At 36.8% G+C, this 16,945-nt stretch overlaps 2 protein-coding genes across 3 annotated transcripts; one reads left to right on the top strand and one right to left on the bottom strand.

Moving 5' to 3' along the window:
* The first annotated feature begins 638 nt into the window (after nucleotides 1–638).
* LOC105126151 (uncharacterized) lies at nucleotides 639–2,255 on the top strand. Its single transcript, XM_011026925.1, has one exon. The coding sequence runs from the start codon at nucleotides 890–892 to the stop codon at nucleotides 1,892–1,894; it is 1,005 nt and encodes a 334-aa protein (XP_011025227.1). The 5' UTR covers nucleotides 639–889; the 3' UTR covers nucleotides 1,895–2,255.
* Nucleotides 2,256–3,455: 1,200 nt separating this feature from the next.
* Nucleotides 3,456–16,945, bottom strand: LOC105126127 (uncharacterized). 2 transcript variants are annotated; one of them, XM_011026893.1, is made up of 15 exons: nucleotides 16,731–16,945; nucleotides 16,472–16,612; nucleotides 13,971–14,516; nucleotides 12,569–13,786; nucleotides 12,135–12,462; nucleotides 11,537–11,786; nucleotides 11,239–11,455; nucleotides 10,784–11,136; nucleotides 10,098–10,640; nucleotides 8,575–9,772; nucleotides 7,889–8,239; nucleotides 7,297–7,534; nucleotides 4,352–6,981; nucleotides 4,109–4,257; nucleotides 3,456–4,015 (listed from the first exon to the last, which is right to left on the bottom strand). In XM_011026893.1, the coding sequence occupies exons 2-15, from the start codon at nucleotides 16,595–16,597 to the stop codon at nucleotides 3,670–3,672; spliced, it is 8,493 nt and encodes a 2,830-aa protein (XP_011025195.1). In that variant the 5' UTR covers nucleotides 16,598–16,612; nucleotides 16,731–16,945; the 3' UTR covers nucleotides 3,456–3,669. The 2 variants fall into 2 exon arrangements, with proteins under 2 accessions (XP_011025195.1, XP_011025187.1); XM_011026885.1 differs by having other exon boundaries at nucleotides 16,472–16,945.

Here is a 16,945-nt window from a genome sequence, read left to right as displayed (position 1 = left end):
ATTGAGAAAAATAGCTTAGAAAGTGCCACCAAGAATGGCGCAGCTATTTTATTTTTTATTTTTTTGGTGAGGTTGTGCTAGTGAAATGACTCGACAAGGTGGCGCCAGTGAAACCATGCCATCCTTTTGTTTTTGCAAATTTATGCTTCAGGATTCATTGCTTGTGAAGTTATTGCTGCAAAATGACTGAAAATTAACTTTACAGTTCTTTTTACAACTCCCGAGTTGTATATATTATTATGAAGATAATGCGTGAAACAACGCTAGATTTAATTTTTTTTAAGTATAGATTTTAGTTTGTTTTTGTATTTTAAAAATATTTTGTAAATAGAATTTTTTTTAAATTAATATTTGAAAATCTTTTTATATGCTGAAAATAAAAATAATTTTTTAAAAATAAAAAATATTATTTTAATATTTTTTTAAATAAAAAATATTTTGAAAATGTTTGTTACAGTGGTGGTTTAAAGTGTTTTTTATTTGATAAAGAATTAAAATACTTTTATTTTAATATTATATTTTTCAGATAAAAAAATAATTAAAAAAAAACAGATTATAACAGGAAACAAATAGGGAGATTCCTGCTGCGGCAGATGTATATGGCTGGGAGTTCCAGCCGAGACCAGATCCAAGGTATTAATTTTGTTCTAGGTGACGAGGCTGAAGGTTTTTAATTTTGTTAAAACATAATTGATGCGGTGATTGGCGGAATAGAACTTTCTTCCTCCTGTCTCCTCTCAACTATCAAGCACCTTCCCGCTCTCTCACCTACCACCGCTCACCACCTAACTAAAAGGCTAAGAAAACCCTCTCCTCTCCTCCGCGACTCAAGCCTTGAACCTTCAAAACCAACAAAATAAAAAACCACCATCGTCTCTCCAAACCAACCATGGACTCTACTCTAGCGACTTCTGTTATCCACCTCAAAACTCCTCCTTCCTTCAGCTCACCTTCACTTCTCCATTCCACCACTCTCAAATTCCACAATTCTACCTCTACCCCTTCTCTCAAAATACCAAAACCAGCCGCCTCCTCCTCAAATCACACCTCCAAAAGCCCGTTAACCCAAAAGCTGAAAACCCTCACCAAAACAGTAATTTTGATTGGCGTCGCAGCTTCCATTGCTGGCAAATTCCCTGTATTGCCTGCAAAAGCCGAAACCCCCGCAGCTCTCACCGAAGAAAACCCGGCTCTTGAAGGAGAAGAAGAGGTAGATACAGAGAAACATAAAAACCAGAAGCAAAGTGACCCATCAACGCCATTACAAGCATTCCTTGAATCTAATGCTGAAGCGATAGAGTCTCTGAAATCACTTTTACAACAAAAACTTGAAAATGGCCAAGACGAAGAGGCTTTAAAGATTATAAAGCTTTTAGTATCTGCGCAACCGGAGGTAACTGAATGGAAGTTTTTAATGGCGAGATTGCTGAACGAAATGGGTCGAGCACAAGATGCTCGCAATGTTTTTGAAGAAATTCTTGTCGCAAATCCTTTGTCTTTTGAGGCCTTGTTCGAGAATGCACTACTAATGGACCGCTGTGGAGAAGGAGAGGCGGTTATTAGAAGGTTACAAGAGGCTTTAGATATTGCAGAAGAGGAGAATAAAGTGAAAGAAGCGAGGGACGTGAGGCTGATTGTGGCACAGATACAGTTCCGGCAAAAGAATGTGGAGGAGGCGTTGAAGAGTTATCAAGAGTTGTCAAAAGAGGATCCTAAAGATTTCAGGCCTTATTTTTGTAGAGGGATGATATATAGTTTACTTGATAGAAATGAGGAGGCAAAAGAGCAGTTTGCCAAGTATCGTGAGCTTTCGCCAAAGAAGTTTGAGGTGGAGGGGTATTTGAGGACCTCATTATCAAGGATGAAGCTTTTTGGGTCAAATGAGAAGAACTGAGTTTTGGTTTTTGAAGTTTTGAGGTAATAATGATTTGGAGAATTCAACTACTCTCCAGATAGAGAAGGAAGACATTGGATTTTTGGGTAATAATCCTCCATCTCATTTTGTTTAGGATTGATCTGGAAACGTGGCTGAAGTTTCACCAAGGATAATTAAAAAGAACAAAGAAAAAAGAACTGAGTTTTATAGAGCTGTAACACTTGCATTGTTACCACAGCAATGGTTTTGATCATTCCTTTTGAGGATTGTCTCCATGTTAATGCTAAAACTATTGGCTTCACTTGCAAAACATGATATCTTGTTGGCCTGCATTTCTTGTGTTTGGAATATTGTGGTTTTAAAATTTTCTTCAAATCAATCTTGAAATGTGGAAATTTTTTAGGAATAAGTTAGATAATATACTTGCTGCACAGATTTTCCTGATTTCCTTAATGAATTATCAATCTCCCATGACTTGGAAGTTAATGCATTCTTGTAGTATTTGATATAATCCAACCTCCATGATGTGCATTTAAGGAAGAGATTTGTCTCTCCAGAGTTCATTTTTTTATTTTTATTTTGAAGGAACACTTTCTGAAGCTCTGTGAGTGGTACTTAAAGTTCTAATTCAGAGCAAATACCATTTTAGCAATAGAGAGGGGACCCTAGGAATGAAGTTTCTCCACAGTTTACTATGTTTGCATATTGATTGTTATTCCTCTTTGCAGTATTGTACAGTCTGTGATGTCTAAATGGTGTTCCTGGTTGGAGAGAAATGATTGAATTTTAATAAACCGGTGCACTTCAAGACAATTGTTTTGGATAGGATAGTTTTCATTTCTTCTTTGTTGCGTCATGGTTTTTATGCTTTTAGGGGAATTTCCTTGCCCATTTCGGCAGGATTGGGCTGCTCTTTCATGATATTGCTTTCACGTTTTTGAGAATGGCTTGTATTCTCCATCATGCTTTTGGAATTCTTTTCAGTCTGTCAATCCAATTTTCTTCTTCTAGGAAGATTTTGTTATTTTGTTCTGCTTCTTCCTGGATTACTTCACTTTGATTTGAAGAGTTTCTAAGTTTGGCCTGAATTGTGGATTCTTATTACTTGCTCTCTCTTTTACTATAGAATTTTGTTTACTAGGAAAACCAATTAACGATTTAGGAAATAAAATGGAGGCTGGCTTATGGCTTAGCTCTTGCCAAAGCCTCTCTACTCTTCAGCTACAACTCATGTAAATCCTAGATGTGAAAACATGCGGAACTCGTCTATGAATAAAAAAATAAAAAAATAATAAGAATAGCTAAGTGTAAACTGATATGCTAATATGCTAAAATAAAAAATTAAAAGCCTATGGGATAGAAATAATGAATCGTAAATAGAATTCATTCAACCAGGGTCCAAACTTGTGCGGCTCAAGATATCAGAGAGTTCTCGAAATAAACATGGAGATGATTTCCGGTTACATGCACAATTGCTATGTGCATAAAATGAACATAAATCTGAAAAATTAAAAATGAAGTGAATCCCAGACTCAGAAAACTATGTTCTGAGTTCGATCCTGCCACTGGAGAAATGAACACAAGTCAACATAAATAATTGAAATATTTACAGTATATTGCAAGTTTTTTGTAGGTGTTATGACCTCATAATATTTCTTTTTTTCTTTCTCCATGCAGGGAAGAAAAAAAAGGAAAAGAAAGGAAAGGAAAAATCACACTGCTATAAACAAATGCAGAAGAAAAGGTTATTTTTTTGAGAAATACTATTTCCTTAATTCGTTAAAGGTTTAAGGCTACTTGCGTTTCCGCCCTCCTTTTCCCTTCTTGTTTTTCTTAGACTTGCTGTTTCCCTTCCCCTTGTTCTCCATATCAGGATTGCTGCCACCGGTCTCAACATTACTACGTGAAATGTTTATCCCACCTTTAGCAGAAACGCAACTCCCCTCAGCCTTGCTCTTACTATATTCCTCATCACGTTGGCCATCTGATGCACTGTTTGTCTCTGACATCTCTCTTTTAAGATTTTCATCGTGTTGCAAGAATATCTGGCGTAGGAAAAATTCCATTTTTGGCCTTCTTGACTGCAGCTTCTCGAGAAGTTCTCCAATTGTAGAAATGTCGCTCTCCTGTTCTGGTTCCCTGAAAATAAAATATACTTGAAATATTATCATTGCAAGTAGAATGAAATACTTCATTAAATACCATGGATCTAGGCATCATGTTTACACTGACCTCATTTCTAATGCAGCATTAAGTTGCCCCATTTCGTGAAGCATGGTGGAAGCTTCCTCAAGCAGGTTTTTATTATCCACACCGGGAGGGTTCTGAAAATTTCCATCGATTGCTGCTTTTAAAAGGCAAGTAACTCTGTCTATATCCACCTGGAAAATAAATGATAAAATGATTAGCAGAAACAGATAACCATGTCTCTGAGCATGCTAAAATAATAAAAAATAATTCGAAAAGCAGCATTACCTTAAATGTTGGATCACATGCAATATTGCTTCTTCGATCTACTCCATGGTTTGAAAATTTTAGTGCTTCAAATATTTCCCAAAGCCGTTCATGGCGCAATGGAGGGTTACTCTCATCCTTCTTCCCACACCTTAAGTTCCAGTTAGCTGTATCTCCATCATTAGATGGAAGCTCAGGTATCTTCCCTGGATATTCAATGCCCCGGGACACTATTCCTTTGAATGAGCTCCTGGTGTTTGCTTCAACAGCTCCCGTGTGATCCTGAGCTGTAGCATCAGTCTTTGCAAACAAGACTCTTAATACATTGTCTTTGCTTTCACTGACCTTCATGTCCACAAAAATAGCATCTGGACATAAAAATCTTGAGCAATTTTTACCAAAACTCACAACTACCAGAGGATTGCCAATCTTGCTAAATGCTTCAGCTACCAAATTTGGATTTACATTCAGAGAATTATGCTTCTGCCTCTTCCGGATGGCATCATAAAAATGACTTGGCAGTTTTTTGGTGATATACTTCCTACCCAGCAAGTCAGAAAGCAAGCCTTTACAACATCCAAAGTTCACATAAATTAAACATATTATGACAACCAATCTCAACACTACTACAGCATGGTAGTCATTCAGGACCTTCACGTTCTTCTCTGATACTCTTATCCACTCCATCATATCCTTCTCATTATAAAGAAACAGCTGAACAGTGTCAACAATAAACTTCAGGATGCTTTCTGTAGATTGGGGTGCAGGTCCCATCAAACTTTCAAAAGTTGGACTCCCATGGCCTTCTTGGTAGATAAGCCATTCCACAAAAGAAGACTTTGTTGTGAAACAATAGCCTTGGTGGTAGGATAACAAAATTAGTTGGCGTTCAAGCATGTATAAGAAACAACCAGGCGAGATATAATCTCCTTTCCTCCAGTTGGCATTATAAGTATCTACTAGAGCTTCATGCAACTTCAGCATATAGGACACCTCGCTCGCATTCCTACAGAGATCCTCAATGAATGCCTTCCATGAAGAATTCCATTGTAGACCATCTGCCATCTTCTCATACAGTTCACATACCATCTCACCAGAACCAAGAATCATCGATGTGATCCTTCCAAGTTGCGCATAAGACAGCTTGTTCTTTGAGCTCACGTCTTCAAAGATAACTTCCTTGAGTAAATTCCTACAAATGGCAGTTCTCCTCAACGAAATCATATTCTCTTCCAGTGATTCTCTCCAGTCCCTAGGATAGATGCAATCATAGAAGCATCCAGTTGCCAGTCGAGTGAATTTCTGCAGTGCCTTGATATCACCGTGTTGACTACTTAGAAACTGGCAATTCAAAAGAAAATTTGCCACCTCATATATATGAGTAAGAGACCTGCTTTGGCAAAACAGGGACAAGGAATTCCTAACTGAGAAATTGTAAAGGGCTTCAAGATTGGTTAATACATTCATGCCGACAGAAAGTAATTCCGAACACCAATAACCCTGAGCAGCAATGACAAACTGATGAACATCTACAGAAACCAAGTTCCCCTTCCTTTGAATAAATTTTCTGGGTATTTCCCTCACCCACTGAGCATCCGAGATCATCAGAAAATAGATAGCGTTCAGATTATTAAACTGTCTCTTCACGCCCAAGTAATTCAAGCAGAATTCACCAAAATCTCCATATTCACTTACATCTTGCATTTCAAGACGTCCAAGAAACTTGAATATGTTCACAATCTTATCCTTCCAAAAATTCCAAAAGTAAACAAGTGTCTCAGCAGAGACCTGGTTTTTCAAAAAGTTTCTTTCGGACAACCTTGCTAAATCAGACGCTAAGTCATTTTCCCACAAATACTTTGAGGTGTTTAAATGAAGATGCACGTCCAGAATCTTTCGAGCTGATACTATTTCACCTCTGATACTACTATGTCTTCGAGAAGAATCTAGACTTTGATGAATCTTGAATAAGTTGTGCTGGCTATTCAATAAAATTTCAGCTTCTGTGTGAACAAACTCATAAAACTGATCTGACACATCCTTCGCAAGTAACTTAGCTTTTGTCAAAAGTTCCTCTTTCTGAAGAAACTGCTTTAAAGGCCAGCCTTTGCTTCCAGTTGACCACAGAGAGTTTGCAAACACAAACCACAGAATAAGCAAAGATGCCTCCTTAAAATGTCCACCCCTGCCCAGTAGTTCTGCCTCAAGGACAAGCTCACCTTTCAGCTTTGCAATGTCCGCTGCCTCCAGGAAGTTGCCTGATTCCACTTCCAATGACAAAAGCTCATCAAGGCAACCTAAATTAGTCAAGAAAGTACGAGCTGAAGACATGGAATCAAAAGCTCTAACATATTTCATCATGGCTCCGTTGTCATTGAGCTCGTAATAATGACGAGCACAGCTCTCCAGAAACTCCTGTTCAATTGTATCCATTTCTCTGCTTCTTTGATCTGCAGTCCCCTGTTGTTTCCAGTACTGTATATAATGCAAGCCCGTGTCGAAGAGTTTTCCTTTGGTACATGCAGACAAGCACTTGGAGAAATTGCAGCCTTTTGCATATACTTCAGCTGCAGAACAATAATTTTTAGCAAGAAAAAAACATTCTCCAGCTCTTTCCATTGCAGATTCCCCACATTGCAAGTAAATCCTACCTGCAGAAGCCAGAAAATCCTACTCGGTAATAACTGCAACTCAAGGTTAAGATCATCCAGTCAACTAATTTGAAAATCTGTGAATTTCATAAATAATTTTCTCACAGAAAAGATGGTGCAATTTGCAATGAAGAATATTAATTCAGTATACAAGGGACACAGGCAATGGTCATAACTAGCAGAAACATTAGAAAACCAAAAGTTTAGAATAACAGTGGTTGCAAGACTCCTTTTCTGTCAAATATATTTTCCATCGATCAGCTCATGTTTCTGTAGAAACGCTGAAAAAGAAGTGAAGATAGCACAAAAGCATACCTGCCCTATCATACTCCTTCAACATGTAAAAGCATTCGGCAGCATACTCTGCCTTGCCAATTGATTCAAAAATTTCTGCAGCCTGCCTGCGTGCAACAGAAGCCATTTCAGGATTTGAACTATGCATTCTGTCAGCAGCTGCTTTAAGCCCAGCAGCCTTGGACAATTTCTCCCCACGTTCATCCCCTGCTCTTTCAAAGCACATGGTTGCCATCTCATAGTTACCCTCACGTAAAAGCTGTGTGACACCAACAAAAGGTATAGAAAAGGCAAGTTACACTTGTATGAACATGGCAAGACGACAAGAATGCAGTGTGAAAGACACTTTTATGTCCTTTCAAACAAGTAGGAATGGCATGTTGAAAACATCTAATATAACTGAAAGCAATAAACCAAGATATCAAACTCAAAAATTTTGTGAACAATATGGATAACCTCCAGTCCAAGACAAATTTTAACTCGACAAGTGAATGCAGCAACTTTTGATCAATCACAAAAAATAATTAAACAGATAATATATTAATTTTTTTTAAGAAAATCAAAATCAATAAATTATAAGTTAAATGCTACATTAGTATAACAAGAAGCAAACCTTGTTACCCTGAGACTTCCACTCTTCAGGACTGCTAGAAATTTGCATTGCCTGGGCAAGCGAATCATCCAGTTTACTCACTTGGACAAGGCCCTTCTTCGTCCAGTAGTCAAACATTGGTCTGGAGAACTCCTCCACGTTCTCACAAATCCACAACCTTTGCCGTGTACGAGTGATAGCAACGTATAATTGCTTCAACTCAGAGCACAAGACATTATGTTTTGCTGGGATGAAACTTGGAAATGATGGGGAACTGGCATCAAGTAAATCTTGTTCCTTCATAAACTCATAGACAACTCTCCATTTATTTTTCAAAGGTGACGAGCCAAAAAAGTTATACAAGAGGACATCCTAAAAAAAGGATGAGGCAAAGAGTTAAAAGGGCAAAGACATTAGTGCCTAAAAGAAATGTGAATGTTTGTCAAGATTGTAAACACCCATCAGATTTAAAAAAAGTATCCGCTCTCCCATAAACTCAAACACCACATCCATAAACTCAAACAGCAATTCAGAACTAAAGAGGTGCAAATTATCGAAAGGATGAAGTTATGAGCATGGTAAAAATTATCAATGTGATGATCAAATGTGTTGGACATGGACAAAAGGAAAACGCGTTTGGAAAGAAGTGCAAATGATAAAGATAATGTTCTAAATAGGAAAAACAAGATGTATAGTAAACCACTGACCTGAAATTCTAGGCCCTTGCACTCTACAACAGTCAAAACAAGAGCATGCTTCCCAACATAGTTATCAATCTCTTTCCTAGCAGCATCATCCCGCACCAATATCACCTGCTCTGCTCCAAACCCAACAAAATTGCTTCTCACATTCCCACTATTCCCGAAAATAGTTACAATTGCGTTTTCATCATTTCCAGATTCAAGTAAAATAGGAGCTTCCCCGTAAATAAGACTTGTTTCAGGGCTCAAAGCATCAATAAATGAAGGGAAAAAACGATAAAGAAGATCAATAACACTCTGAGCTAACTTGAGCACACCAGCATGGGTACGAAAGTTCTGGTTCAAATGATATATTTTAGATATTTGACCTTTCTCGCTTCTGTCATTTCCCGCACTCCTTGATGGTAAAACAAACTCCTTATAGAACAAAGATCTTATATCTTCAAACCTAAAGTCAATCCCCCTAGCAATTGTTTGCGCTGTATCACCACAAAAAACAAAACCCTCATCTACATTCCTACAGATATGTTTGAAGAGAGCAATCTGCCTCATTGTAAGATCTTGTACTTCATCAATATAGACAAAATCCATCGCATCACCCTCATACTTGTAAGTTTTAAGACGAAGATGAAGATCATTTACAAAATCAGCCATGTCAAAGTCACCATTTTCTGCTTTCATCTTTTCATAGTCTTCAAAAATATCATATATTAAATCTCTCTTCTGCCTATTTAAAGTGGATATACGACCTTCTGACAGAAAAATATAATCCTGTCGGCTCAGTCTGCCATCACAAGACTCTCCAGTTCGCAGGCCACCTTTTATATGGGAAATTATCTCAGTAAATACTCTGGATGAATCAAGCTTTTTTTTGAATTTTTCATTGAAACGTGGCCAATAAACTGCACAAAACTTCTCGAAGTTAACCTCCTTTGTTCTTATAAGAGTTTGTGCTGAGATTGATCCTGAATTCCCTACTTTTTCATGCAAAAGCTGCCTCGTGTCAGAAAATCTTTCAAAGTACGAATTACCCACTGTTCCATCGAGCATCATTAAAAATTTAAAGAAAGTGATAACAAGTGGGTATGACTTTGGAGGAATATCTAAGAAAGAGTTTGGAATATCTTTGAATTGTGCTGCACCATCAATATCTTCCATATCAACTGAACTCCCTTCTGCTGAGTACTTTCCACCAGAGGCAAAGCTGTACACACACAACAAGGCTAATATAAGAAAACAAATACAGAAAGCACGGTAATTTTAGGAAGAATTTTCCGAAGTTTAACAATAATGGAATGGGGTGATCTGATTAATAAGAAATGCTTATGAAGTACAGAAGTAAGCTAAGCTAATTTTAAGGGCCTGCTATAAATTTCTAAAAGTTCAATCCAGCAATGCATATGAACAAATGCTTACAATGAAATTTCCTTAATAACAAGTTACATCATGAAAAGCACGCTTTGCAAGAAAAAAAATTTAACCTGGAGGTATCAGCTCCAGCGTAGTGTATTTTCTAAAACAATACAAACCTTTTCAATTGTATCACATGATGCTTGATGGCATAACAGAGTTTTGGACTGACTGTCACAAAAAGTTGACGCAAGACAGTTTCTTTGGCATCTCCAACACCATCCCCATCAGATTTAATGTCATCAGCAACATTGTTTCTCCTGCTGCTGTCCTCTGAAGTATCGAAGTATCCCTCTGTTGCCGTATGAAATAGTTGCTCTTTCTTAAACAGCTTCATTGTCAAAACAGTTGTTTTACCAGTCCCTGATCGTCCTAGTATAAATGTACTTCTTTGGAATATGATGATCTCGAGTTCTTCATCAGTCACTTCAAATGGGAGCTCCAATTCTCTTCCATCACGGTCAGAAAGCAAGTGGCTCACAACCCCAGAAGATAACGAGTAGAACTTCATCAGCAGCAAACTATCACTCACTTTTGAGTTCTCTACATAATAGGGACGAGGACCACCAGCATTTGAATTGCTTCTTATTTCATTGTTGCTGCAACTCTTATATCTGGGAATATCAAAGGAGGTTCTCCAAGTTTTTGGAACTTCCAGATCTCTGAACAAAAACAAACAATAAGAAAAACTCAACAAAAGAAAAGGAAATCTAACCGTTTCAGCCAAATTAAAGCAAATTTCTATGTAATTATTGAGGAACACAAGTGCACAACTAGAGATGGAATAAATATAGCAAAGACATACCCCTCTAGACATTTTGCATTGCAATGACTGATAAAATCATCAGTGTACGTCTCAAAGATGCCCTCTAGACGTTTAGCCAATATAGGAATATCTTCTAATGGTAATAAATCCCAAACCTTCAAAACTTGCGTGTAGCATATTTCCTTCACTATGTCAATTGAACAGATTACATAGAGTCCTTCAACCTTGAACTGTTTCAAGATTTGAGAAGAGCTTCCGCAAATGAAGTCCACACTCCTTTTCTTAGGACGCCAGCCACTGGAAAGTTTCAGTAGAAGGTTCAGAACAGGTGTCTTCTTTCTGACTGATGCTAGTTTGCCAAATGATTTTTTAAAGTATTCACTGAAAAGAACCTGTACCACACAAATATCAAAAGAAAATAACTATGATGCTTAACACAAAAAAACATCTGCCATAAGGACTTCCATAATACAAATATGATGGATGACAGAAACCTTCCATCTAGCACTTCTGAATAGTGCACTGTCACCCTTAATCAAATCATCCAGCTGATCAAACTCTTTCTTGACTTCTAAAATGGCTTTGGCCAAATCCTTGTCTTCATCAGCATTAAAGAAACAATTGCGTTCCTTAGCATCATGGACTAACTTTTCCCAAATAGATTCACTATTTGATAGGGTTCTTTCATTCCCCAAAATCCAAAGACAGTGCCTGAAATGGCATTAAAAAAAGGTAAGAACTGTCGTTAGAACAATTAAAAGACACCAGGAAAGAGCTAGTTGGAAGCACTACCTAGCCCGTGTAAGAGCAACATTAATTCTCCGAGGATCAGAGATGAACCCAATTGCTCCACCTGTATTGGATCTCACGGTTGATATTATTACGATGTCCTCTTCACTGCCTTGAAATCCATCGATTGACCTCACCTTTACTGAAAAACCATCAATGTTTTCATACTTCTTACCAAGATTCTCTTGAATCGCACCAACTTGAGCAGTATATGGAGATATTACACCAACTCTAACCTTCTGTCCACTCCATGCTGCATGCAGAAACATCAAAGGATGTCAAATAATAATAATAAGTGACAGCAAAATCTTGTGGCGGAAATTGTTTCGATGAAATGACGTGAAGCCAAAAGTTTATCACATAAAAGTATCAAATTCGTAGTGTCTATGCTTTCTTCAAAAGTGAAAGGACATTTCCATTGTCTCTCAATAAGCATTGACTTTAAAGGAGCTAAACAGTCATACAAGTGTTTTTAATGCAAGATGAAAACACCGTCAGAGAAAGTTTGGTAGTTGAAGATCATTTAATTTCCTCATATGCCAAAGCAAAACAATTGTAAGCATCAATTTGCACAGAAACTTCAAGTTCTTGCGTAATATACCTTTGTACAGTCTTCGCAGTAATTTCAGCACAATGGCTACCTCAACCATATTTTTCCTGCTATGCCCAACATCATCTAGCTCTTCTCTTCCACCCAATACATTTATGAATGCATAGGGACCAAACATTGGCCCTGGAAGATAATGCTTTACATAACTTCTAGCCTTGACATTTGGTGCATCTAAGATCTGATTGAAGTAGAATTTTGAATTAGGGAAGCAACTGATGGATGGATGCATTCTGTACTGCATATCTAAAAGATGTTTTGAATGACCCAATGAGCTGAGCCTTTCAAATAAACTCCTTCCAAAGCCAGCCTTATCACAAACCTAAGAACCATAAGCTATAAGGAGCCAATAGTGTAGAAAGTAACAAATCTAAAATTAAGATCAACAAAAAATACAATAAGAAAACAACAAGGTAGCTTTTTCATACATTGCTTACGACCATTGCTGGTAATTGACACTCATCACCAATTAGAATAGCATGCCTAATACCAGGAAGTTGTAGGGGTATTGTTGATTCACATTCTTTTAGCTGAGCTGCTTCGTCAACTACCAAAAAGTCCAGTGGTTCAATAGGCAAGAAATGTAACTTATACGAACTAGAAGCTGTGCACAAAAATAAGGTTGCTTTCTGGAAACAGAAATCCTCTATTGACCGCTTGTTCATAGCACTTGGAAGATCCAGATGGCGGAGAGAATCCCGAACTCTTTTCAACATAGTAAGGCATTCACTTCTCGTTAGTCTCAACTGCAACAATATATCATTAAAACCTCGGAAAGAATCCTCATCTAGCCCTGGGTGTGAAAAAACTTTAAGCAATTCATCAGAAATCACATCCTTATGGAATAGCCAAGATTCAAAAGAGCTAAGTTCCCCAAACAAGAATACGATATTCTGAATGTTATGTTTGAGAATGCAAGTTTCTGGTATGTGAGTGCATAATAAAGTGAGGCATCTTTTTAGGGGTAATGCAGTAGAGTGGAATCTATCTCTCATAAATTCAAGAAATGTTTTAAGCTCTCCTTTGAGGGCAACAGCTTGATAGCTACAGGTTTTCCTTTTCTCTTCATTTTCATCATCATGCTCCTGCTTTTTTATTAATTCATTCTCCATGAAAATGGCATACTGAGAAACACAATCTTCGAAAAAATCAATTGTCGAATTGAAACAATTCCACCAACCAGTCAGAGGTGCAAAGCACTCTATAAGCCTTTTGACACGATAATCCAAATAGACTTCCTGAGTTTCAGAATCAACTTGGAGTCTGTCCTTATTCCCAAACAAAAGAATATCTCCCACAGAATGAAACAAAGAATCGGTTCCTAAATCTGCTTCATGAGATTCTGTGACCAGCTTGAGCACCCTAGAGGCCACTTCTGTAATTGAAACATTGGTTGGGCCACATGTTAGAGTTCTGCATTTCATTTTTAGGAGGCTAAAGAGCAACATACTGACTGTTTTGGTTTTCCCAGTCCCTGGTGGGCCCCAAATAAGTTCAACTGCCGACTTATTGTTGCCTTGCTTTTTAAGCAGACATGCCAAAACCGCCTTGCTTTGGGATTCATTCAGTTTAGATGACAAATTCACAACACTCTCATCATAGATTGCACGTTCCCGCATAGAATATTGGTTGCAATTTTCCTCAACCTGTTATCCAACATGGAAACTCAATCAAGTTCAAGAACGATTTGGAAATTAATAGCAAGCCAAACTGGCTATCTCCATGTTTCCACGTGTGAAAATATAGCATCTACATGTGACCTAAGGTAATGCAAAAATGTACATGATACTAGAGACAGTAATCACATTCGTGTGTATATATATATCTTACCACAGAATCAGTGCACAGAATCTCTTTGATGATATTCAAGTTTCCGAACATGTGGAGTGCATTCCATATTCTTCTGCTAGTTGTTATATTAGTCAATGAAATCACAGTAAGTGATTTCTGCAGTCCATCACTAATTTCAATGTCTTTTTGCGCCTTGACTGTGAAAGAAGTATATGTAGCAGCATCCTCGGTCTCATCTCCTGTTATACTGGTGACCACAGCAAATGTCCATGTCCATCCAACCCTTTGCAAATCAGAGACATTTTCAGGTTTAGCACCTGTTAAAATAACGATGTCGCCGGGCAATGTTTTGTAATGCTCCTTGCCACTGCCACGGGATCTGTTTCTCCAATAATCAATATTAACATCATACAATAATGTGCCGTGGGGCTTGGCCTCAAAGAAGGCAACCATTTCAGCAAACGGTGCTCTGGAAATAATTTCCATGCTTGAGCTCAATTGTGCACGGGTTTCTTCCAATAAAGGAATTACATACGATCCAAGATAATGCCGAACCGAGTAAAATGACTCTGGAATATTTTCCACCTACAAAGGAAAGGAAAACACGAGGTCATTCAAAGGACATGAAGGCACCCCAAAATATGCTATCACCAAATATTCGGCTGCTACAATAATCCAATCTCTTTACAAGATGCGAGGACAGCTCAACTGCAACAAAATTATTTCCAGGGAACACAGCGACTAGTTTCAAAGTTGAGGAGCTTTCACAAAAATATAAACAACACTGAATAATATTTAAATGTATAATCAAATTACATATTTATTTAACAGGTTGCGCCATTGCATCATGTAAAATGTCAACAAGATATTTTGCTAAGGTTGTTGAAATTATATGAATGTTAATGAGAATGTTGAAATTGAGAGGTATTTGGGTGATGATTGTGAGGATTCTAATAATTTTAAATTAGATATTTTGAGTTAGTGGAAGCGTAACGCTGCAAAATACAAGATTTTTTCTACGATGACACAATACGTGTTAGCTATCCCGGTATCTACAGTTGTTTCTAAAGCAGCTTTCAATACTAGCGGTCGTATATCAGATCTATTTTGAAGCTTTTTATCTCCATCGACAATGCAAGTACTTGTTTGTTGTCAGAATTGGTTGAGTTTAGCACCAATTCCAATTAACATCAGAACCTTCATGGATTATATTGAAAATTCTAAGATGATTGAGTCAGGTAATTTCTTTTACAAATTTAAATGAAGTTATTTTATAATATCATTTATTTACATATGTTTAATCTAATATTTTAATTTATATTTTTGTTGAATTTATTGAAAGTTTAAAAATCTCAATTGAATGTTTTTAAGTTTATTCCTTTTAAAATTTTGCATTGTTAATTTTTTTTAATAGTTTAACTTTAACATGTTGCTGATTTGCTAGTGTTTCTTTATAGCAGCATCCTTGCTGGATCTTTTGGCTTTTGCTATTACTGGAAGTTTTGGTTGCAAGTATGGTGCTGGTACTGGATTTTTTTCTTCAAATTATGCTGGATATTTATGATAATTTATTACTTGTTGTTAATGTAAATGTAAATGTAAATTTTTTTAGTGTGAAAACCTCTTTCAATTTGAGGTGCTCAAATTCAATCATATATCTTATATATTGTATTGATTTGAGTTTTCATAGCCTATTTCTTTGCAAATTTAAGATAGCAAGATGTGAAGCATTTTAAATTTATTATTTCTATAAACATTTCAAAAATATATCAATCTTTTAATTTGATTAAAAAACTTATAAGAAACTAAATCAAATTAGAAAATTAGTTTTAATTAAAAAGCCTATAAACTTAGCCCAACAAGAACATTTAAAAGTTCAATTTAATGTAAGCTTATTTTAAAAAATTCAAAAAAAAACCTCATTAATTTAATGATTAGGTTTCGGTTTTAAAACCAAAAAACAAAATTTAACCAAACCAAACCGGTTCGATTTGAACAAGAATTCAATTTAATTTGGTTTGAATTTTTAAAAATTTAAATTACTCGGTTCAGTTAGTTTTTGAGGCTCAAACCCAACAATGAACATGCCTAGTGGGTATCAATGTCAAGAGTTTTGGCACAATTAATCAATCATGTAGTGGCATTAAGACTAACACATTTATCTAAACAGCTACTAATTGTGAACTCCTAAAAAATATTTTGACACCAAGCATGCATGCTAGAACAAACTCCATTACTAAAAGAATTTCCAAAACTCTCCATTTTTATGGTGAGTTGGAGCTGCTCTGCCTCAGCTTACGTTCAGGGCAAGCAATGTGCAATTCAAAATGGAATGGACTTGTAAGGGTCTAACCCACTATCGATGTAAGAACCACATAATTTTTTAAATCAAGAAGTTGTTTAATAAAGGAAACGTCAATTCACTGCACAGTAAAATAATCCAAAAGCTGCAAATGATAATCGCATGCCAGCAATCTAATTTTACAAAATAAATAACTAAAGAGAGAATGGTGAAAATGGAAGGTAGAAAAGGTAAAAACCTTGAAAAGATTTTCGTTGAAAATATCCTCAAGAGACCATGAAAAAATGGTGTCAACGAAGCCATGATCATTAGTAATTTCTTTCTTCATCGTCGTCTTGCTTGAACTCTCCGATCTTTCCATCATCAATTTCTCGTTTATCTGCGATGATGAAAAGAGCTTCCTACTTTCAAACTTATAAAGGAAGGAAAAAAGGTGGGGGGGAGTTCCTTCGCCACAAAGAAACAGGTATAAACACCGAAGAAAAGGAAAGAATAACCTTGACTATACAATGCAGTACGGAGGCTCCCTGGCTATGGATTCAAAAAGGAGGAAAGAAAGAAAGAGACAAGCATTATCCATCTCTGTGTTGCCTTCATTGTAGATAAGAGGGACTGTAGCTTCTTTATTATTGAGCAAGAAAAAGGCAGTCGCAGGACACAAGTCTTCTCGTCTTCCGTGCTACTGTATCGCTGGAGAAATAAAATAAAAGGT

The sequence above is a fragment of the Populus euphratica genome, unplaced genomic scaffold (genome assembly GCF_000495115.2).
Source record: "Populus euphratica unplaced genomic scaffold, PopEup_1.0 scaffold1.1, whole genome shotgun sequence".
Taxonomy (NCBI): Eukaryota; Viridiplantae; Streptophyta; class Magnoliopsida; order Malpighiales; family Salicaceae; genus Populus; species Populus euphratica.
The sequence above is the reverse complement of the archived record's forward strand: the minus strand, read 5'-3'. Positions and strand labels throughout refer to the sequence as shown.

Coding starts and splice junctions, on each gene's coding strand:
- LOC105126151 (XM_011026925.1), top strand. CDS start 890: ATGGACTCTACTCTAGCGACTTCTGTTATCCACCTCAAAACTCCTCCT.
- LOC105126127 (XM_011026885.1), bottom strand. CDS start 16,597: ATGATGGAAAGATCGGAGAGTTCAAGCAAGACGACGATGAAGAAAGAA. Junction 12,463..12,568: donor CAGCAATGGTCGTAAGCAAT/GTATGAAAAAGC, acceptor TATGGTTCTTAG/GTTTGTGATAAGGCTGGCTT. Junction 8,240..8,574: donor GCAAGGGCCTAGAATTTCAG/GTCAGTGGTTTA, acceptor TCCTTTTTTTAG/GATGTCCTCTTGTATAACTT.